The sequence below is a fragment of the Capra hircus genome, chromosome 7 (assembly GCF_001704415.2).
Source record: "Capra hircus breed San Clemente chromosome 7, ASM170441v1, whole genome shotgun sequence".
Classification (NCBI taxonomy): domain Eukaryota; kingdom Metazoa; phylum Chordata; class Mammalia; order Artiodactyla; family Bovidae; genus Capra; species Capra hircus.
In genome coordinates, this window is record NC_030814.1 from 72,222,363 (window position 1) to 72,246,742 (window position 24,380).

The 24,380-nt window shown below is 40.9% G+C and overlaps 1 protein-coding gene across 2 annotated transcripts in view; it reads left to right on the forward strand.

Annotated features, from left to right (window-relative positions):
- Positions 1-19,209, forward strand: part of UIMC1 (ubiquitin interaction motif containing 1) — a 133,296-nt gene extending 114,087 nt beyond the window's left edge. The window contains exons 11-15 of one of the 2 annotated variants that reach the window (XM_018050628.1): positions 12,333-12,411; positions 14,503-14,674; positions 17,132-17,195; positions 18,207-18,249; positions 18,763-19,209. In XM_018050628.1, coding sequence (XP_017906117.1) covers positions 12,333-12,411; positions 14,503-14,674; positions 17,132-17,195; positions 18,207-18,249; positions 18,763-18,973 — 569 coding nt within the window. In that variant the 3' untranslated portion in view covers positions 18,974-19,209. The remainder of the gene's footprint in view (positions 1-12,332; positions 12,412-14,502; positions 14,675-17,131; positions 17,196-18,206; positions 18,250-18,762) is intronic. The other variant, XM_018050629.1, reaches the window with a different exon arrangement.

Here is a 24,380-nt window from a genome sequence, read left to right on the forward strand (position 1 = left end):
TAGCATCACTAATTATTGAAGTGAAGTCACTCAGTTGTGTCCGACTCTTTGCGACTCCATGGACTGTAGCCTACCAGGCTCCTCTGTCCATGGAATTATCCAGGCAAGAATACTGGAGGGGGTTGCCATTTCCTTCTCCAGAGGATCTTCCCAACCCAGGGATTGAACTCAGGTCTCCAGCATTGTAGACAGATGCCTTACCGTCTGAGCCACCAGGGAAGTAAACTACAATGAGATACCACCTTATACCAGTCAAAATGACTATCATCAAAAATTCCACAAACAAATGCTGGAGAGGGTTGAGAGAGAAGTGACAGTTTCAGGTGTGCACCAAAGGGATTCAGTCATACGTATACATGTATCCATTCTCCCCCAAATGCCCCTTCTATCCAGGCTGCTACATGACATTGAGCAGTTACCTATACTATACAGTAGGTCCTTGCTGGTTATCCATTTTAAATACAGCAGGGTGTACCCATCCATCCCAAACTCCCTAACTATCCCGTCCCCCTGCACTGTAAGTAGGAAAACAAATTGATATAGCCACTATGGACAACAATATGGAGATTCCTTAAAAAACTGAAAATAGAGCTACCATATGACCCTGCAGTCCCACTTGTGGGTCTATATTTGGAGAAAAGCATAGTCTGAAAGGATACATGCACTCTGCGGTGTTCCTTGCAGCACTGTTCTGTAAGCCAAGACATGGAAACAAGCTAAATGAGCATTGACAGAGGAATATTTGAATAAAGATGTAGTACATAGATACAATGGAATATTACTCAGCCATCAAAAAGAAACAATGTCATTTGCAGCAACATGGATGGACCGAAAGATTGTTGTTCTGAATGAAGTCAGACAAAGAAGTGGAAACATCATATGACATCTTATATATGCAGAGTCTAAAAAGACATGATACAAATAACTTATTTACAAGATAAACTCACCAACTATCTGGGATAGTTAAGGAGTTTGGGATAGATGGGTACACATTGCTATATTTAAAATAGATAACCAGCAAAGACCTATATGACTGAATCCCTTTGGTGTCCACCTGAAACTGTCACAACATTGTTAATCAGCTATACTTCAATACAAAATTAAAAAAAAAGAAATGGCACTGGGACAACTTAATATCTGCATGTGAAAAAACAAGTTGAACCCCTGCCTCACACCATCTACAAAATATGAATTGAAGACCTAAATGTAAGGGCTGAAATTATAAAACTCTCTTAAGGGTAAATTTCATGATCTTAGATTTTGGCAGCGGATTTTTAGATATGCAAAAGCACAAGCAACAAAAGAAAAATAGATTAAATTATCACAATTTAAATTATTTTGCATCAAAGAACACTATCAAGAAAGTGAAAAGGAAATTTAAAGAATGGGAGAAAATATTTGTGAATCATATATCTGATAAAGAGTCTAGATTTCAGAATATATACAGAATTCTTACCACTTAACATCAAAAAGGACTCAATTAAAAGACATTTTCTCCTAAGAATATATACAAATGGCTAGCAAACACTTGAAAAGTGTGAGTCAAAACCATGAGATACCACTTCATCCTCACTAGAATGGCTATTTTAAAAAATGAAAATAGCAAATGTTGGTAAAAATACAGAGAAATTGGAACTCCAGTACACTGTTGGGAATGTAAAATGGTGCAACTGCTGTGGGGAAAAAGGAATGAAGTACTATCATATGCCACAATATGGATAAACCTTGAAAGCATATGTTAAGTGAAAGAAGTCAGTCACAAAAGCCCACATATTATATGATTCCATTTATCAGACATGCCCAGAATAGGCAAGTCCATAGAGACAGAAAGCAAATTAGTGGTTGCCTAGGGCTGGGAGTTTGGGGAAAAGGAGAATGGCTGCTAATGGGAACTAGTTTCTTTTTTAGTTAATGAAAATGTTAAAATAGGTAGTGATGATAATTATACAACTGTGAATATACTCAGAATATACTATGTAGTTTTATCCCAATAAAGGTGTTATGGTGAAACAAATATAATTGTTTCGTATGTATGTAGTTGCTGGAGAAGACTCTTGAGAGTCTCTTGGACTGCAAGGAGATCCAACCAGTCAATCTTAAAGGAAATCAATCCTGAATATTCACTGGAAGGGCTGATGCTGAAGCTGAAACTCTAATACTTTGGCCAGCTGATGTGAAGAACCAACCCACTGGAAAAGACCCTGATGCTGGGAAAGATTGAAGGCAAAAGGAGAAGAGGGTAGCAGATGATGAGATGGTTAGCATCAGCTACTCAATGGACATGAAGTTGAGCAAACTCTGGGAGATAGTGAAGGACAGGGAAGCCTGGCATACTGTAGTCCATGGGGTTGCAAAGAGTTGGACATAACATAGCTATTGAACAACAATGACAACAACATTGAAACAGAATAGTGACAGCAGAGTCAGGATGAATATTGAAAGTTTGAGGATAGCATAGAAGTTGTGAAATAATTTCTGACAGTAGAATATGGAATATGGACACATACTAGGATTGCTAGGCCACACTGAGGTGCTGCTTGAGGTTTTGGGTCTTAAATATAACATGAGCATAGTCAGCACAGTTGGGCTGCTTAGGTAGTGACACATAATAGGCGGTGAATTAGAATTAACCAGAATTGGGTTTTACGAGGCAGTACAGTAGAAATTAAAAGACGCTTACTCCTTGGAAGAAAACTTAGGACCAACCTAGATAGTATATTCAAAAGCAGAGACATTACTTTGCCGACTAAGGTCCGTCTAGTCAAGGCTATGGTTTTTCCTGTGGTCATGTATGGATGTGAGAGTTGGACTGTGAAGAAAGCTGAGCACCAAAGAATTGATGCTTTTGAACTGTGGTGTTGGAGAAGACTCTTGAGGGTCCCTTGGACTGCAGGGAGATCCAACCAGGCCATTCTGAAGGAGATCAGCCCTAGGATTTCTTTGGAAGGAATGATGCTAAAGCTGAAGCTCTAGTACTTTGGCCACCTCACGTGAAGAGTTGGCTCATTGGAAAAGACTTCGATGCTGGGAGGGATTGGGGGCAGGAGGAGAAGGGGACGACAGAGGACGAGATGGCTGGATGGCACCGCTGACTCGATGAACATGAATCTGAGTGAACTCCGGGATTTGGTGATGGACAGGGAGGCCTGGCGTGCTGCGATTCATGGGGTCGCAAAGAGTTGGACACGACTGAGTGACTGAACTGAACAGTAGAAATAAGTTGAGAAAATATTCAGAGGAATAGTTGGTATGATCACCATGAGATCTAAGTTAGGTAAGAAGGAAAGTGAGGATGTGACAGGATGATGGACAATGAAAAGGTGATAGCCTGGAACTAGATGTTCTAGTGGGGCTGAAGGATTATTAGAATTAGAGTATTAGAAGGAGTGAGCTGGAAAAGATACGTGGTGGTGGTCTTGAAAGTGGCGTGATTATTATTGACAGGCTCAATCAGAGTTCCTCACTGGAACCACGGAATACAGAAAATGAATGGAATGTTTTCCTTACTTGTCCCAAGGATGATACATAACTGGTTGGTACTTCTGTAAATGCAGAGGACAGAGGTTAATGCATTACATGCAATGGATGCCTGAAGGCATTACGCTTACTTCTCTCTCACAGTCCCACTTGAGCAAAGCTAAGATCTCATCCATGGGAGCTGATAGCAAAAAGGTCAAGGAAGTGAGAGGACAGATACTGAATTGAACCATGGCTAACCTAAGGCTAACTACAAAAAACTGCAACTTGCATATTCTTCAGCTAATTCTTCAGCTATATAGGCATTAAAATCATCAAGAATGATGGCAAGAGGGGCAAAAACAAAGTAAGTCATCTGTTAAAATGTTCAGTGAATGGCCAGGAAAGTGGGTGGGGTGGGTGATGAAGGGGATAGTAGATGACTTCTTCAAGGTGGAGTAGCAAGGGCAGCAGAATGGTTTGTGCTTCAAAAGAGGTTTTTCCAGTAGTCTGGAAGCAACAGTGAGGAGTAAGAGGGTATTTACTCCACCTCCGTTCAGTGGTACTGAGTTGTAAGGAAGAAGAAACAGCCAGTACTTGAGAGGATACAGGGAGAAACAATGCCTTCAGAGGACAGCCATCTTTTAGTTACAGCAAGAAGATGAAGAGTACTTTCACAGAGAAGGTTAAGAACGTCAAAGATTTTTTTTTGATTAGTGACCCAGATTCCAGAGGGCAGTTATTATGAGAGCAGTAGCGGGAGACTGAGTCATATTAGAAAAGTGTGCCCGGATGACAGATTAGAGTCCTGTGGGAATGAGAATCCAAGTGATGAGAGAAGCCACGGGAAGCTTGAATTTCTCGGGGTGTCCAAGGTAAGCAAGTTTAAGGCAATAAAGGGTTAATCCTGGTTATCTCTTAAAGGAGAAATGCTAGCCAGTAGAACTGTCTGTAGTGACAGAAATGTTCTGTAACAGTAGGACCAAACATGATAGCCACAAGTCGCATGTGGTTATTGAACACTTAAAATTTAACTCATGTAATTGATTAGCTAAATTTTAAATTACGTTTAATTCTAATTGAGATTTAAATTTAAATAGCCACATGTCTCAAAATGGTAGATAATGGTCAGTTCTTTTGATAGCCTTTGTGTTGGAACTAGTCTCTTAGGAAAGGCTGCCAGCAGTGAGGCAGGCAACATGCAAGTGGAGCAGGCCTTTCCTTTTTCCTCTCACATTTCACTAAGAAAGTGCTAAGTTGGAGGACAGTCAGCCTTAACAGGAACATAACAATTCTGTGGCCTCCCATTATTTTCTGCTGATGTGGTTTTGAGGCTGAGGGAGACAAACTGAGACTAACTTCTGTCATTCTGCCAAATCTCTCTTCTTTGTACATATATACGTTTAACTCAAGGAGCCATTGTCTTCACTGTTTACAGTAGTTCAAGGTCTTTGTTTTTATTTTTGATTGCTTGTCTGCTTTGGATTTTGAAAATAAATGTGCTGATGCTTACATAGTATTGGTAATTGTTCTGTGATGCTTTGGCTATTTCATTTTATTTGTACAAATTAGAGTGGGAAATACTTAAGAGTAAAATCTAATCCAATAGGCTGGTAGGTGTTGATTTAAAGATGGGCTTACATCTTTGGATAGAACTAAGAAATAAATACGGAAGACTAATAACAAGAATTGGAGAAGGAAATGGCAGCCCACTCCAGTATTCTTGCCTGGAGAATCCCAGGGATGGAGGAGCCTGGTGGGTTGCCGTCTATGGGGTCGCACGGAGTCGGACATGACTGAAGCAACTTAGCAGCAGCAGCAGTAACAAGAATTACATAGTAATAAACAACTATATGCAGAGTACATCATGAGAAACACTGGGCTGGAAGAAGCACAAGCTGGAATCAAGATTGCTGGGAGAAATATCAATAAGCTCAGATATGCAGATGATATCACCCTTATGGCAGAAAGTAAAGAGGAACTAAAAAGCCTCTTGATGAAAGTGAAAGAGGAGAGTGAAAAAGTTGGCTTAAAGCTCAACATTCAGAAAACTAAGATCATGGCATGGTCCCATCACTTCATGGGAAATAGATGGGGAACCAGTGGAAACAGTGTCAGACTTTATTTTGGGGGGCTCCAAAATCACTGCAGATGGTGACTGCAGCCATGAAATTAAAAGACACTTACTCCTTGGAAGGAAAGTTGTGACCAACCTAGATGGCATATTCAAAAGCAGAGACATTACTTTGCCAACAAAGGTCCATCTAGTCTAGGCTATGGTTTTTCCATTGGTCATGTGTGGATGTGAGAGTTGGACTGTGAAGAAAGCTGAGCACCAAAGAATTGATGCTTTTGAACTGTGGTGTTGGAGAAGACTCTTGAGGGTCCCTTGGACTGCAGGGAGATCCAACCAGGCCATTCTGAAGGAGATCAACCCTGGGATTTCTTTGGAAGCAATGATGCTAAAGCTGAAACTCTAGTACTTTGGCCACCTCATGCGAAGAGTTGACTCATTGGAAAAGACTTCGATGCTGGGAGGGATTGGGGGCAGGAGAAGGGGATGATGGAGGATGAGATGGCTGGATGGCATCACTGACTTGATGGACATGAGTTTGAGTGAACTCCGGGAGATGGTGATGGACAGGGAGGCCTGGCGAGCTGCAATTCATGGAGTCGCAGAGTCAGACACGACTGAGCGACTGAACTGGACTGAATGTTACCCTGAGTGCTTTCTGTGCACAAACACTCTTAAACTTATTTGGATTATTTGATGTGAGCCTTACCAAAACCCAAGGGGATAGATGCTTATTATCATGTCATTTTGTGGGTAAATCAAGGGGATAGATGTGGATTATCGTGTCATTTTGTGGGTAAGTCAAATGATACTTGGAGAGTGTAGGTAACTTATGGAAGGCAACACAACTAGTAGAGTCCCAACTTGGGGATGGATTTGTAATCTAACTCTAAAGTTGATGCACGTTATTCCGTTGTGTGTCACTGCTTCTTTGTATCTTGACAGTGCCAAGTCAAGTCCCAAGTACAGATTCCTAGGGTGTTTTCCATCCAGTGTTTTATAAAGACCTGAGTTAATGGTTGTAGGGTGATGAATGGCTCTCTCAGCTCTCAGTGATATTCTTCCTTTCTGTTTTGCTTACCTTGCCTAGGTAGTTGTTCTCCTGGAGTTGTCCTCAGACTCCATTGTTCCCTTTTGAAATCTTTGGCTGTTGTCACCAGCAACTGAGTTTTTGGATTTAAGTTTCATATTGAATTCTCATCCTGCAGCTAGTTGAAATGGCTCTCGCAGCACTCATAAACCAGAGTAGGAGACTCTTTTAGAGCAACTTACCACCTTTCTGCTCCTTTGTAGGGGTGGTAGTTTTCGAAGGAAAAATGTAGCTGCAAGGCCCAGTCCAAGTCTTCTCTGATCATAACATTTAATATAGAATTAGCATATAACTCTCAGCCATCTGCTAAATCTCTTTTCCACCTGCCCATTTATCATATTTGTCTTCCCATCCTTTGCCGTCTTATTTCCCAGGAGAGGCAGCCTGCTCTTAGAGAAGAACATATATTTCTTTAAAGTCAGACTCATATTTTGTTCTTGGTGCCATGTTTCTTTTTTTGTTGTTTTAGCTTTGTGATCTCGGTCAGTTTATTTCATAATATATAAAATACAAATAGTGATATGTGCCTTGCAGGACTGTTGTAAAGATTAACAATTATGTTTATTAAGTCCCTTGGTACAGAAAAGTTTCCTCCCAGCTGCGGGAGGAACCTATCACTATGCCAAAGCCTTAGACTGTGTGGATCACAATAAACTCTGGAAAATTCTGAAAGAGATGGGAATACCAGACCACCTAACCTGCCTCTTGAGAAATGTGTATGCAGGTCAGGAAGCAACAGTTAGAACTGGACATGGAACAACAGACTGGCTCCAAATAGGAAAAGGAGTGCGTCAAGGCTGTATATTGTCACCGTGCTTATTTAACTTCCATGCAGAGTACATCATGAGAAACGCTGGGCTGGAAGAAACACAAGCTGGAATCAAGATTGCCGGGAGAAATATCAATAACCTCAGATATGCAGATGACACCACCCTTATGGCAGAAAGTGAAGAGGAACTAAAAAGCCTCTTGATGAAAGTGAAAGAGGAGAGTGAAAAAGTTGGCTTAAAGCTCAACATTCAGAAAACTAAGATCATGGCATCTGGTCCCATCACTTCATGGGAAATAGATGGGGAAACAGTGGAAACAGTGTCAGACTTTATTTTTTTGGGCTCCAAAATCACTGTAGATAGTGACTGAAGCCATGAAATTAAAAGACGCTTACTCCTTGGAAGAAAAGTTATGACCAACCTAGATAGTATATTCAAAAGCAGAAACGTTACTTTGCCGACTAAGGTCCATCTAGTCAAGGGTATGGTTTCTCCTTTGGTCATGTATGGATGTGAGAGTTGGACTGTGAAGAAGGCTGAGCGCCAAAGAATTGATGCTTTTGAACTGTGGTGTTGGAGAAGACTCTTGAGAGTCCCTTGGACTGCAAGGAGATCCAACTAGTCCATTCTGAAGGAGATCAACCCTGGGGTTTCTTTGGAAGGAATGATGCTAAAGCTGAAGCTCCAGTACTTAAGCCACCTCATGCAAAGAGTTGTCTCATTGGAAAAGACTCTGATGCTGGGAGGAATTGGGGGCAGGAGGAGAAGGGGATGACCGAGGATGAGATGGCTGGATGGCATCACGGACTCAATGGACGTGAGTCTGAGTGAACTCCGGGAGATGGTGATGGACAGGGAGGCCTGGCGTGGTGTGATTCATGGGATTGCAAAGAGTCGGACACGACTGAGCGACTGAACTGACTGACAGAACAGGTTCTCATAAAATAAGAGTCCTTTTTCCCCATGAATCCCTTGCTGTGACTTAAACTGACAAATATTTATTAGCATCTAATCTTTGCTAAACTATGTTGGGGATGGTAAAGAGATCAAATCAAAATCTGGAATCTCTGGATTCTGAAGTTCTTGTGACGTAGAAAAATGACTGATAAATAACAGAAACGTGCTATTTACACAGGTATGAATTAATATACAGAGAGCTTCCCTGGTGGCTTATGCAGTAAAGAATATGCCTACAATGCAGGAAACTTCAGTTCAATCCCTGCCTTGGGAAAATCCCCTGGAGAAGGGAATTGCAGCCCACTCCAGTGTTCTTTCCTGGAGAATTCCATGGACAGAGGAGCCTGGCGGATTACAGTCCATGGGTTTGCAAAGAGTCGAACACGACTGAGTGACTTAACACCTTCACCTTCATATTAATATTAATATAAAGTTCTGTAAACAATTAATTTCTTTCCCAGCCCTGTTTGTGGAGTGGTTTCTAAGTATTTCTTTTGGAAAAATACTTGATAGTCAAGATGGGAGACAAATAGAGAGGAGGTGGCAAACACTTGAAGGTTTATGTAGTCTGAAATGCCAATCTTTTAAGAATTGATTTCAGCAAGGCACTTGATAAATCTCTCAGAGTCCTTGTACATAAGTTGGAGAAATGTGGGTTAGCTGATAGAATAGGAGGTGGGTTTTGTAGGTGGTTATACAACTATGTCCAGGATGTTTTTCTCCTGCAGTACTTTATTTTTACTTATAAAATCTCTTAGTTGGAGGGAACTTAGATTATCTAATTTGTGCCTAAGTCCTCACTATAAGCTGGCCTCTTTTTCTCCCTTTGAAGAGAAAAGGGAGAAATTAAAAAAAAAATTTTTTTTAAATTTTCTAACTGGAAGTTTGTACTTCTTAATCTCCCTCACCTAATTCCTGTCCATGCCCCCCTGCCCCCTGCTGCCCACCCCTGGCAACTCCCTATTTGTTCTTTGTTTCTGTGACTCAGTTTCTGTTTTGTTATATTTGTTTGTTTTATTTTTTAGATTCTACATATAGGTGAGATCATGTAGTGCTTGTCTTTCTCTGACTTACGTCACTTAGCATAATACCCTCTAGGTCCATCCGTGTTGCTGCAAATGGCAAGGGCTTTTTTTTTTTTAAATGTCTGAATACTATTCCATTGACGCACATATAACCTCTTCTCTATCCATTCATCTGTTACACTTACATTGCTTCCATATCTTGGCTATTGTAAATAATGCTGCAGTGACCATAGGGATATATATATTTTTGAATTACAGTTTTCATTCTTTTCAGGTAAATGCATACTTTAAAAATTTTTTAATTTAGTAGTATAGAAAACTATATAGTGAAAAATATGCCTACTGCCTATTCTAGTCCCCTGGTGTCCCTGACATCCTCCCCAGAGACAAGACATTATAGTTGCTTCTGTATACGATCATGTTTTATTTTACATATCTCTTTAACATTGTATTACAGTGATTTTAGTGTATGTGCTGTCTCCCTTAGTAAATTGTGTGCTCCTTAAGAGAAAGGACCATGCCTCATAATTTCCTGTTATCTCTCCAAATTACTCGCATATTAAAGATTCTCAATAAATATTTGCTTGATTAAGTATTTAAAGGAAATTTGGAGTAGGAGAAGATAGGCTTCTCTGGTAACATGCCACAGTTTTCTGTGTCCCTGGCCTAATCATTTACAACCATTTTTCCCCAGTGACTTGGATGAAGATGTAGAAAGCATGCTTGTCATATATGCAGATGAACCAGAGCTGGAACAGAGAGCTAGTATAACATCAGATGACAGAATCAAGACTTCAGATGATCTCAACAGACTGCAATGTGCAACTGAAAAGAACAGGGATAAATATAAAGCCGTGTTGAAGGGGGAAAATACCCAACAATTTAGTTACCCAAATATAGAATTAGGAGACCTTCTTGATAGCATTTTGAAGATGATTTGGGAAGAAGGGGGATATATCTTAATTGCCTTTAAGTTCAGTTTAAGTCAGTAGAATATCAGGATTGTCACAGGCTTGGCTGAATTAGTCTGGATAAGGTAGCTTGTGGTACTTGTGTTCTCTTTACTGGTCAGATTGCTTTTTGGAATATTGGGTCTGTTTTGGGGTGCCACACATATGGAAGATTTAACAGATTGGGGTATATGTAGAGGTTAACGCAAAAGATAAAACATGGGTATAAGAATCAGACAGATCTAGACTGTGTCCTGGGTTGTTCTTCCTAGTTGTGATAGCTTGGCAAAGTCAATTCCTTTGAGTTTATTTTTATACCTTTAAAATAGGACAGAATAATAATACCAGTCTCTGCTGCTGCTGCTGCTGCTAAGTCGCTTCAGTCGTGTCCGACTCTGTGCGACCCCATAGACGGCAGCCCATGAGTCTCTGGAGGATCATTAAAAGGATTAGAGCTACCTTAGGCCCTCAAAAGGATCTGTATTCCAAGTCTTATTACAGATTGGCTTAATGACTAGATATAATACCTGCTTTGAAGGTTGCAAGTAATGCAGCTTGTTCCATGTTCAAAGAACTGACTTGTGGAAAAGGGGGGTAAACGTATCCATACAGCCCATAAATGCAGATTGAGCTAGAAATGTTGTGTAGCAGTAGAATGGGTTTCTCTAGGAGGAAGTGAATTCTCCTCAGTAATTGGACATAGTCAGTTGAGACTGTATAATCACTTGTCAGGAATACTTTTAGAGGCATTTTTATGAGTGGTAGGTTGGACTAGAAGGGTAGGTAAACTATGGCCAGCCAGAGCCAAATACAGTCAGACATCTGTTTTTGTAAATAAAGTTTTAAGATGGTGAAGAATCTGACTGCAATGCCAGAGACCTGGGTTCTATCCTGAGTTGGGAAGATCCACTGGAGAAGGACATGGCAACCCACTCCAGTATTCTTGCCTGGAGAATCCCATGGACAGAGAAGCCTGATGCGAAGCCTATAGTCCATAGGGTTGCAAAAGAGTCGGACATGACTACAGTTACTTAACATACACCACACCCCATTATAATGTTGTCTGTGGCTGCCTTCCTACTATAGGAACGCTCATGCCCAGTTGAGTAGTTGTGACAGAGACCATATGGCCTTCCAAACCTAAACTACTTACTGTCTGGTCCTGTATAGAAAAAATTTGCTAACCTCTGGTTTAGGTAAATGCTTCCACAACCTAAATTATTTTGTGAACTGATAACCTTTCTAAATCTTCTATCATGGGAATTTCAAGTGTCAAGAGGGACAAAGGCAAGGTTTAAAGTGAGATGTTCATAATTCTTGTTAACTGCAAGGAATAAAGACTGAAAAAGAGTTGGTTAATTAACTTCCAAAACCCTTTAAGAGAATGTGCTTTTGTAAACATACCTTTTGGTATGAGAAAAGAATTTGTATGCCACCTGGGCTAAAGCTGTCTGTATTCACTAGAATTAGGAGGAGGTGGTCCTAGTGTAGTGGAAAAGACTGATTGTGTCAACTGTTCTGAGCTCTGCTTTTCTCACTGGTAAATGGAACCCTTTCCAGTGTTTTATAAAGATTGGAGCTAATGTTGGCACTCAGATGTAGCTGTCATTGCTATGTATCAAAAAGCATCTTATTGGAGCATGTATCACACCAGACAGAATTTTCATTGGGAAAGTATAAATCCTTCCCCTGAGTTCTACAAATTGAGATAGTACACAGAAACTTTTCTTGGTGTGGAATAGATCTTTAGATCTAATGGCAAATAGAGGAAAAATAGATCTCATTGCAAATATGGAAATACCTTGCTGCTGGCAGTTTCAGTCCAATTATGCAAGTAATATTCTCTATAGTAGAAAGGCAGAGGTTTCCTAGTCACCTCTCCCATTTGGAACAGAATTTTAAACTTTTCTACTTCCAATACATTTTATATTTACAGTCTACTGCCAGCTAACAGGTTTGCTTCTTTTTGTTTGTTTGTTTTATTTCTTGTCTTTCTTTTTTTGTTGAAAGTGTTGACTCGGAGTCAAAGAGAGGCCTTGAACAGACGTGACAGTGTGACAACTGCTCAGACTTCCCTAGACATTGACAAGTAAGTAGGTGCACTGTGTTTACAGAGCTCTTGCTTAACATACCATTGCTTAGACCGAATGAGAGACCAGTTCCTCTTTTACCCTGGGTTTCTTTGACCAGGCAGTCAAATCTTTGCTTAACGCCTGAATTTCTTTTAGTATTCTCAGTTTATGTCAGTATTGGTGGCCTCTTGTGTCCCTTTTTGCTACTCTGAAAAGACCCTGCCACCTACTCCACTTCCACATTGCTCTGAGCTTTCTGTTTTCTTTGAATTTGCGTTTTGGTGTTGGTGCTTTGGGGAAGTAGTGAGCTATTTTGCAATGTCATGGTGCAGAAGTTGAGTTGCAAGAAGTTGGGCAATATTGAAGACTTCCTTGGGTTGTGGGTTGCAGCTTGACTAAGAACGCACATCCGTTCCCAGTGGAGGCAGAGGCAAGGGGAGGTCAAGTATAAGTGCTACCTCCTGAAAGTAAAGATATCACCGACAATACATTAGAGCAGTTAGTAATTAGAAACATTTTTCTTTGAAACACAGATCCTGTCTTAGACTCTAAATTTCATAGCTGCCTTCCTTAATCCAATTGAGCAGAGCCGATCCACTTTCTTTTTTTAGACTCCTACCATCATGCAGATATTCTTCTAGGACTGTATTCATTACACTGTTGCACTAATGTTTTTTCTTTGATTTTTGACATTTCTGTCTCCCTGGCTAGGCTGTGAGTTATAATATTTGAAGACAGATACTTACCTTCATTCATGTTTATATCCCCAGCATCTAATAGAATGTGTGTGAGACAGCAATAACAGTAATACCTCTTTGTTGAGCTTTTAATATTATGTGCCAGCCACTGTGCTGAGTGCTTTATTTACTTCATAACTATCACAATTGTTGATATGGTAGTATTTTTTTCTTTTTTAAAAATAGATATAGAAACTGAAGAGAAATTAGGTAACTGGTTATGATCATGTGGCCAGAACTGGCAAAGTCTACCTGACTCAAAAACTTACGCTGCTTTTACAGTGCTGCATCTCTCATGTAAGTAGGGTATTAATAATGCTTATTACATTAATGGATAAACCTTGAAAGGTACACTAGTCTAACTTTTCTCATAAAGCAGAGTTTCACTTGTAGTCTCTCTGATGATTAATTACTTGAGAGACTTATTTCTCCTATTTTAAAGACCTCTCAGAGAAACTTCTTAAAGGCAGTCTAAATCTTTCTGTAGTAACTGAGTGGCAACAGCCAGAAGTTTTGGAAGGTTTTCTTTAGCTTTGTAAAACTAAGATGATCTTATGAGTCAGGCAGACCTGGCTTCTGACAATTATTAGCTATAGGACATTGGGGAGAGTAGTGCCTTCCTAACCTGGCCAAGGAATTAATTGACAGATTGTGTTTAAAGGACCATGCACCAGTTCTCATCATAGAGAAAATACATCGTGAATGTTCATTTTCTTCCTTTGTCTCCAGTGATTCCATTTTCACTGATGCCCAATAAACTTTACCTCAAGGACATAATTTCCTCTGTTTATACAAAGTCTACGTTATAAAAAGATAAAAATAGCTGTATATATGAAGTTATGCAAAAGCCTCTGGCAGAACCACATGGTTTTAGTAACTTCCTAGCTGTAGAATTGAGGAAGGCAGCATATAGACAGACTTGATTTACTAATCAGACAAGTTCACCCTCCCTGGTAGAAATGTCATTTTTGATTTAATGCTCTTGGTGTTCCCTTTTCTGTCTAAATTTTTAACTTCCCTTTGAAAAACCTATTACACTTAATTTGAGAAGAGTTTGATGGAATATTTTATGTCTGGAGAGCAATCAGCATTGTTTGAGTTAGTTAGAAGAGCTTATTTCATTATCATCCTACTGCTGCAACAGCAGGATACAAAGAAACAGCCAGGGAAAACCACTAATCACTCAGTCCTTTGGATTGGCATTGGGTTCATTTTATTGATGATCCTGCTGAGCGATTCTGCTTTGGTTGACATTTCTCCTCCATAGAATAAGATGTAAAAACACAATTTGAGATGTATCTAGGAGCATAGAGGCAAAAGCAAATCTTTTTTTTTTAACTGCTTTTTCTCCATTTTTTTCTGATTGGCTAGGGATGAGAAATGTTACCTCTGTAAATCCCTTGTTCCACTCAGAGAGTACCAGTGTCATGTAGAGTCCTGTCTCCAGCTTGCAAGAGGCGACCAAGGAGATGAGCATGAAGAGAGTGAGAGAGTATGCACAGCTGCGGGGAGGAAGCGTCCACAGCGGCTGAGGAACCTAAAGGTATGTATGGAGTGTTTTAGGAAAGGTTACCTAGTTCTTCACATTTCTGTTCAGGGCTTTCTTTGTCCCCTTCCTTCCTCTTTCCTTTTCTTCTGTTTATCTTGAAACTAGATTTGTGCTTTTTAAAATTATTTTTTCTTTTAATTAAAAAGTAATATATACTCAAGTAGTATACACTTAATATAGAAAATACAGGAAGTTTAAAAAAAAAAGTATGAAGAATCAGGGGGAATTGTCACCCATAATTTAGTTACTCAAAGATGACATCTTTTAGTTTTTTGGCCTATTTTTTTTCCAGTCTTTTTTTTCCTATGCATTTTAAATTAATTGTATATGTACATACACAGTTATCATTGTAGCATAACAAACTTCCTAAGCATATTTTTAAACTGTTTCTGAAATTACTCTTAATGTTTGTATCATACAGTCAATTAACCATTCTCATATTATTGGACATTCAGATTGTTTCCAGTTCTTTTGTATTATAACGCTATGTTTAAAGGATTAATTAGTCTTTGTATTATTTCCTTAGAGTAGATTTCCTGAAGTGGAGCTCTTAGGGCAATGAATCTAAACATTTTAAAATCTCTTGAAACATATTGCCAAATGACTTTCCAGAAAGTATGTTCTAGAAATATCTCCACTGCCAGGAACATACCACGATCAACTCTGCTGAACACCTCATGTACCTAGCCTTATTAGGAAGTCGTAGGATCTGGCCCTGGTCACTGGGAATATGTGCTTTCTGGCCTTTGTGATTAGAAAACAGGAAGAGCAAGTCTTGGCTTTGAAATTAAAGATAAAGCAGCAGCTCCATATTCTAGACTTACTGACACAGCAATCATTGCACACCAAGATGGAGAAGCCATAATATGTCTTGAAGGGAAAAAGGGACCCCTGTATGAATGGGGTGATTTTTGAGGTTGTAATTTGGAATTGAGGCTTATGGGTATGTGTTTATACCACAGAGCTAGTTTTTTCTCTGGCAACACTGTCTCTAAAAGCTAACTTGAAACTTGTTATTTTCTGTTTTAAATCTCTCCAAAGCTATCATAGGTCAAATGTTACTATAGAATAAACTACAATCACAGAAAACTAATCAAACTGATCACATGGACCACAGCCGTGTCAATGAAACTATGAGCCATGCCATGTAGGGCCACCCAAGACGGATGGGTCATGGTGGAGAGTTCTGAGAAAATGTGGTCCACTGGAGAGGGGAATGGCAAACCACTTCAGTATTCTTGCCATGAGAACCCCATGAACAGTATGAAAAGGCAAAAAGATATGACACTGAAATATGCAATCCCCAGGTCGGTAGATACCCAACATGCTACTGGAGAAGAGTGGAGAAATAACTCCAAAAAGAGTGAAGAGACAGAGCCAAAGCGAAAACAGCGCTCAGTTGTGGATGTTACTGGTGATGGAAGTAAAGTCCGATGCTGTAAAGAGCAATCTCCTTGGAAGAAAAGCCATGATTGACTTAGACAGCATATTAAAAAGCAGAGACATTACTTTGCTGACAAAGGTCCATCTAGTCAAAGCTGTGATTTTTCCAGTAGTCATGTATAGATGTGAGAGTTGGACTATAAAAAAAGCTGAGTGCTGAAGAATTGATGCTTTTGAACTGTGGTGTTGGAAAAGACTCTTGAGAATCCCTTGACTACAAGGAGATCAAGCCAGTCAATCCTAAAGGAAATCAGTCCTGAATATTCATTGGAAGGACTGATGCTGAAGCTGAAACTCCAATACTTTGGCTACCTAATGTGAAGAACTGACTCATTGGAAAAGACCCTAATGCTGGGAAAGATTGAAGGCAGGAGAAGGGGTTGACAGAGGATGAGATGGTTGGATGATGTCACCAATTCAATGGACATGAGTTTGAGCAAGTTCCAGGAGTTGGTGATGGACAGGGAAGCCTGGCGTGCTGCCATCCATGGGGTCACAAAGAGTCGAACACAACTGAGTGACTGAACTAAACTGAACTGAGAATAATTTGCCTTGACTCTGGTATCCATTCCTGGATATATTCTTGGCATAAAGATGTATCTATTAATCATGTTTGCTTTTTTACTTTGTAAAAGTGATTAAGTCACTCAGTCATGTTGGACTCTTTGAGACAGCATGGACTGTAGCCTGCCAGGCTGCTCTGTCCATGAAATTCTCCAGGCAAGAATACTGGTGTGAGTTACCATTTCTTTCTCCAGGGGATCTTCCTGACCCAGAGTTTGAACCCAGGTCTTCTGCATTGCAGGCAGATTCTTTACCACCTGAGCCAGCAGGGAAGCCCTTTTTTTTTTTTTTAAATTGTGTACCCTCCTTTATTAGAAAGCAAAAGACTTCCATTCAGCTGTGTCTCCACACCTCTTCTCTCCTGGAGATATCTATGATCTAGGCTAGGGAAGTTGTATTTTAGACTCTCTGTGTAACCTTTTCATCACTTTTTCTCTGACACAGGATAAAGGCCAAAATGAAGGCCGTCTCCTCCGTCTCTTGGAACAGTCTGAGTACAAGACTGCAGGTGAGGCCCTCAGGACCAGTTTTCTGAGCTTCTGCCTAAGGCCTTCCAGTAAACATAGCCACTACCAACTCTTACTACAGTTTTTACTAGAGTTATGAGGGTGTACATTTGACCCAGTCAGCTGGCCTTTGAGACTTGATCTAGATCATCTCTCCCTAAGGAAGATTAAATACTCTGTCTTGTTTGTCGTGTGTTTTGTTTCAGCTTTTATAAAGCTTGAGCTTTCTACTGCCTGTTGAACTGGGGAAAAAACATTTCCACATCATAGGGCAATGGCACAAGCCCTAAATACCTTTTACATTGAAAACCAGACATTACTGTCTTCTCCTTATGTTTTGTGCATTATTCATGTTACCCTTAGCTTAGTGTCTCAACCTATCCTCCTGAGAGTCTGTAGCATTGCATAGAGTTAGTAATACCAACTTCATAGATTGAAAGGATTATATCTAGTAAAGCTCCATATATATTCCCTGATGTAAATAGGCTCTTGATAAATGTTAGCTGCTATTATTATTATTGTTCTTGTTGTTGATAGTTGCTTTTTTTAAAATTTACTAGACGTAGATGAAAGAAGAACTTTTGCTTAGGTCTGATGAGATTTGCTTGCTGTCTAGTTCTAATAGTTCATTCCCACCAAGTAAATCTGTTGTGTCTTCTGATGACTATAAAAAGGCTGCCTCTCTGAGCCCCATAGCCTGCTGCCTTTAGGTCAGCAGATTATAGATCTGCAGGTAGCATATATTCCTTGGCAACTCGTTGTTCCTCAAGTCCAGATTTGAAGTAGGTTTATTCAGTGGTTATTCATTCAAAAGTGTTCACCACTGTACTTCTGCAGCTAAGCCTATTGGATGCTAATGCTCGCATTCCATTGGTCTGGGGATTGGAGATCTGAGCCACCTGGATAAGCCTGATGAAGAACAGTGCCCAGAACATAGGAAGCACATGAACAGTGAAAAGTATTATGATTGTAGCACTACTAAAAAGATTATTACTTTTTCTTTCCTATCACAGATACAGAGATAAAGACCAAGTTTTCAGAAACAGGAGCCTTCAGGTGAGTTGAGGTGTGCATTGAAGTGTGGCTGTCAGCAGTTTTAGAAACAGGCCTGGTCCTATATTCTGTGTATAATGTGGTATTCAAACAGTTGAAGTAGAAAGCTGTGGAGCTGTGTGACCATTCTTGATATAACTCTGTGACCCTCATATGTCTAGGCTAAGAATTGGATGACTACCTCCATTCATTCCTGGTGTTAATATAAGCACAGAAAAAGCTGTCTTACTCTTTTTTGCCTGTCTCTCCCCACTCAGCCCTCATCTTTTGACTTAGAAGTCAAACAATTTGGGAATTTGGGTCTGAATCCTCATTTCCTCACTGCCTGACTGTGTGGCTTTGGGTGTATGATTTACCCAGTGTCCTCATCTGTGAAAGGGAAATGACAGTACTTATCTGATTGAATTATTCCAAAGATTATGTGAGCTAGTAGTATATGTAAATACCCCTGAGACACATACTTATTGCTTATTAGTAGGTGTATCGTGAATTCTGATGTTTTTTTCTCCTCTCTAGGGTGTCTTCACCAGGGCTAGAAGAAGCAGGCTGCAGCAGAGAGATGCAGAATTCCCTTACACATCTCGATTCAAATGAGTCTCCCATCAAGTCTTTTGTTTCTGTTTCAGAAGCCACAGATTGCTTAGTGGACTTTAAAAAGCAGCTTACTGTCCGGCCACGTAGCCAGACACAAACCAAACCAGGCAGAGGAAGAAGGAGGAAATCCTGAATTTCTAGGGTCCGAAGGTTGACGAAGTCATTAGCAATAGAAGTCTGCCATGTTTATTAAGCCTTAGTGGCCTGCAGTTCATTGTTAAGGAAGTTTTGTCCCTACAGTTTCTACTACCAGCATCTACTCAGCATTCTGGTTTTTATGTTTTCTATGAGCTATACAGACAACTGTGTGTAGTGTTTTGTTTTATAACAATCTGTTTGAATTCAAGTATAGTTAAAAAGAAAATTTAAGTATATTTATCTATGTTTGTATGAAGTCTTATTTCAATAAGATGGAGAGTTTCCTTTTTGTCTCTGTGTTGCAGGGCTTGGGGAGGGGTGTTTTAATTATGGAGCTAGTTCTCAGACTCATAAATTGTATGTTTTGGAATTCCATTACTGGTCTCTGACATATTGCCTATATTCACTGAGTGTGTAGTGTACAGTTTTACTGTTTTGACCTTCTCTGACATCATTCTGGAAGATGCCAAGGGATTGAATGCTACTTCTGTTCTCCTGTCCTTACTGTTCAGTGACTTGTCACTTCATCTTGCTGCCTCACCCAGTTAAGAATTCTCAGCCAGAGCACAGGACCTTTGAAGAAATATGTCCAGTCATTCTTTCCAGGAATTTGTAAATGAACTCTCAAGTTATTAATTTCTATACAATTATTTTTTCTTTCTGGATTAACCAGTGGGGATGCCTTGCATATTCATCTGCTAAAGCTGAAATTGCTTCTCTTACCATCAGAGGTCATAGCAGCAACAGGAAGTAACTTCTATTTCAGTACATCGGTAGAAGAATGCATGTTCTTAACCTCGTTGCTCAGGATCTTCCAGTGAAAAACAGAGCTGTGGTCTATCCACAATGTACAGATAGACTCCAAAGATGAGAGGATGTTGAATGGCGAAGGAACTACTTAAGGGAGATGACCAAACAAGGATGTTGAGAAAACTAGCATTGGCCCAAGTTGATTTGATGTCTTAGTAGAAGTTGATATGAGGTGACTACCAAGCAGGAAAGGATCTTGGGGCAGGATAAATGGGACACCACTCAGACTCTCCTGACTTCTGATTTACCAAGTCCAAAATTTTCTTTTCCTTTATTTTTTAAAATTTAATATTAAAAAAAAATAAAAAAATAAAATTTAATATTTTAATTCATTTATTTGCACTGGGTCTTAGTTGTGGCATGCAGAATCTTTAGTTTGACATGCAGACTCTTGGCAGCATATGGGATCTAGTTCCCTGACTGGGGATCAACCCAGGCCCCCGGCGTTGGGAGCTCAGAGTCTTAGCCACTGGACCACCAGGGAAGTCCTTCCTTTATTTTAAAACAAATGTGAAGTATATGTTAGACTGGGAAGTTCAGAGATAGCTGGATATAGGACACAGCACAGGCTTTTAATGCACTGTTTCCTGCCTAGCTGCCTTTGCATACAAGCTCTTAGAGTTAGAGAAGGCGGGATGGCAGGCTCACTCTGTTTCTTCCATGTCATGGTGTTGGATGGCACTGACATTGTGGCCAGCATCACATAATTGCTGTTATTTTTTGAGCATTTGCTATGGTTTAGACAACGTGTGTGCCTTTGTTTAATCCTCACAGCAACCTTATAAGGTAGGTATTATCCGCCCCCAATTTTCGGATGAGGAAACAGGCTTAGAGTGAAAAAATAAAAAACACTTTTTGTCCTTGGCAGTGAGACTACAGTGCTCTGCCTCTTCAGTCCTAACAAAAATGCTAGTATTGATTATTTTCCCGTTTTCCCTCTAATGAGAAGTAGTTTATCAGTTATGTCCCATCACTTTAACTTTCACTAGTTTTCTTTCTCAGTAAATGGCAGTTTATTGGAGGTAAAGTTCTATAAATGGGGTAGTATGTTTATCTCTCTGCCTGGAGATAAGAATAGGGAAAGGGCTGATTCTGGAAAGGGAATTATTTAACTTATAGTTGAGCAGTCTCCCTAGAACATGAATCAGTGGCAAATTGTTGGAGGAGGGTGTAGATCAGTGGGACTACTACTGATAGACTTATTTGTTAACTAATGTGGAATCAGGAGAAAACAGCCATCTCCCTAGGCCCTCCACCTCTATCTTTGGTAAAGGCTGCTTGCTCATTTGTCTTATTCTCCCAATAATGGTGGTCCTGTGTGAGGGACCTTAAACAGTGAAGAGACAAAGTCAGTGGAAAGATATGACATCAGCTTGAAACTTTGGCCACCTGATGCAAAGAAATGACTCATTTGAAAAGACACTGATGCTGGGAAAGATTGAAAGTGGGAGGAGAAGGGGACAACAGAAGATGAGATGGGTGGATGCCATCATTGACTCAATGGACATGAGTGAGTAGACTCTGGGAGTTGGTGATGGACAGGGAAGCCTGGCGTGCTGCAGTTCATGGGGTCACAAAGAGTCAAACACGACTGAGCAACTGAATTGAACTGAATCTGAAGCTCTGCTTCTGATACAAGTTAACATCTATGAGACCTAGTTTCCTTTTCTATAAATTGGGGGAAAGCTTACAGGGCTCTAAAGAGTAAGATTATGTATATAAAAGCACAGTATCTAATAGAAGATGAGTGAATGGCAGTAGTTGTTATTTCAATGTGATGCTAGTTTTGTATGTCTTAAGTAGTGTCACGGTGAGAGGTGGAAAAGCCAGAGAGATCATGTGCAGATGTGAGAGGATACAGTTTGATGACCTTAGTTCCATGAAGTACTAGCCTTCCACAGCAAACTCAGATGTCAAGCTTGCCTCAGGCCATCAGGTTTTGGGGTTTTGTTCCTTGTTTTTGTTTTACTTCTTAAAGATGGGAAGCAGCTGTTCTGCTAGTGTTGCCAACTCAAGGAGCTGGGAAACTCCGTGAACTTCACAAGGCATTGTGATGAATGGGGAAGGAGAAGGTAACTTTTCTATTCGGCATAGTGGTTGTGTTATTTCACTTCATCCTTATAACAGCCCTCTAGCCGAGGCTGTGCCTTGCCCATTTCCCCTGGGCACTCATTGTTCTACTACATACCCACAGGGTCCTATTGCAAGGACCTGCAACTCTCTGCCTTAGCACTTCTCTAGGCTAGTGTGCAGCAGAGCTGGGAGTGCCAGGAAGTGAGGGCCTCTGAGGCAGCCCTCAACCAGTGAAAATGGAATTTGGAGGATAAATTTCCCAGCTTCCTCACCTCACTTAGGTTCATTCTACATGTCTTCCAGAGTTCCTTCAGGGCTTGAACCTCAGGAGCTTTCAGCTCAGCAGTAGCTTAATTATGTATGCTCTGTTGACTTCCTTCCCTTCCTATCTCATTTCCAGCTCCCCTGTCAGTACTTCCTGGATCAGGGCTGGGACCAAGGTGAGGGACCCTCACTCTTTAGTTCATGTAAAGTAAGAGTTGACGCTAGTATGAACTTGAAAGGGTTTCTCCACATTTTGTAGCTAGGTACTTCACATGCATTGCCCTAATCCTAACCCTGGCCTGGATTGCTTCCCAATTAAACGACACTCAAATTAGGTCCACTTCTGGAGGAACCTGTCCTAAGGCATTATTAGTCTTTATGTTTTATACACAGAAAACAGGCTCAGTGAAGTGTAAAAACTCATCTTGATTCATACAACTGGTAAATTAGATGAGATTCAAACCCAGGTCTGTCTGACACCAGTGCTGATTCTCTCTACTATTCCACACTACTTCCTAACCCCACTTGTCACAAAATCCAATGGGAATTTTAAACTTGGATGGGCCCATTCTCACCTGTGAGGCAGAGCAGTTTTGGCCCTAAGTTGATCTAGAGGATGGGAATTGGGGTGAGGGAAAGGCAGGTAGTAAGTAGATGGTAGTACCAGTGGGAAGATGGCAGAATGTATAAACCCTGAGTAGGAAGGCTGCTGAAGCCATGTGTACCTGGAAGGCAAGAAGAGATTACTTATTTCCTCTCAGTTTCAAAAGCCCTGTACTATTGAGGTTGTGGGAGAGTTCTTCAATTTAAGAAAAATTAACTGATACCTCTTCCCTGGTGGCTCAGATGGTAAAGAATCCACCTGCAATGCAGGAGACCCAGGTTCAATCCCTGGGTTGGGAAAATCCCCTGGAGAAGGAAATGGCAACCCACTCTAGTGTTCTTGCCTTGGAAATCCCTTGGGCAGAGAAGCCTAGTGGGCTACAGTCCATGAGGTTGCAGAGTCAGATACAACTGGACAACTTTCATCTTCAGTTTTCATCTCATGTTAGATCTAGAACAGGGGCGCCAAAGACAAATAAGAATCATTCTTTGAGAGTCCACAGTGCAGTAGGGGAAGGCAAACAGATTCTATTGATAGATTGTAGTCAATGCAATGATACAGGGAGATCAAGACACTATGGGATCAATAGGCTGCTACTCAGCTAGGATCAGGGCCAGGAGGAGCTTGTCTGGGAAGGCTCCCAGCATTGTTGATGTCTAAGGTGTAATTTAAAGAATGAAGAAAAGTTAAGTGGAAAAGCTGGATGGGGCAAAGAGGGAGTCAATCCAGGCAGATCAGCATGAACAAAACACTTAACAGTAAAGAGCAGCTTGATGGGTATAGGAGAGCTGGAGTAAAAGGGCATGGGGGGAAAGGCAGGAAGCTTATTTGGGCTTGAGGGCCTGTGTGCCTGGCCTTGGGGCACTGTCAGCTGTGAGAAGCAAGCCTGGGAGCAGCTCAGAACAAGGATGGCCTGGCTCTCATCCCAGCCATGGTACTTGGGCTACAGCCCACGTTTCCCCCAGCTATCTGCCTCTCCTCTTTCCTTAGTTCCCCCTGAACAGCTGGAGATTGGCGCTTAGGGTCCATGAGGACCCTTGTTAGGACTTGTCCTTCCCCTTGTTGGTCAGTGGTCATCTGGTCTGAAGAGAACTGCTGATCCCTGCTATGCCTCTGCTCCAGTCAGGCTGTCACAGTAGTTCACGGACCCCAAGCCCAGGCTGCTTCCTCCCTGCATAGGCTCTGACATAGGCCTTCTTTGACACTCTGCCTAGGGTACTGGGACCCCTGCTGCTGGGGAAATAGATATGGGACTTCCAGAAATACAGACAAAGAGCCCTGGCATTGCTTGTCAGGGATGTATCCTCACTCAGGTTCAGGAGAGAGCAAACTGTCAGCATGAATCACAGCTGGGCCTTTGGCATTCAGTTCTGTGTTCTCTCCTAACTAAACAAAGTTGAGAGAGACGAGCCCCAGGCTAGGCAGGCTGCTATGTTGTGAATGACGGCCACTCTGTCCTCCCCACCCCCATTCCCAATTTTCCTGCCTTTAGAGCTTATCTGCCTGACTGCTGCCCACTGAACTGTGCAGTGGGGCTGATGTCTGGCATGTTTCCAGGTCCAGTCATGCCCCAGACTGACAGAACAGGTATCATCCTTGGTCTCCATCCTGGTGTCATGTGTAGGCCGAGTACTGTTATGGTTAATGGTAA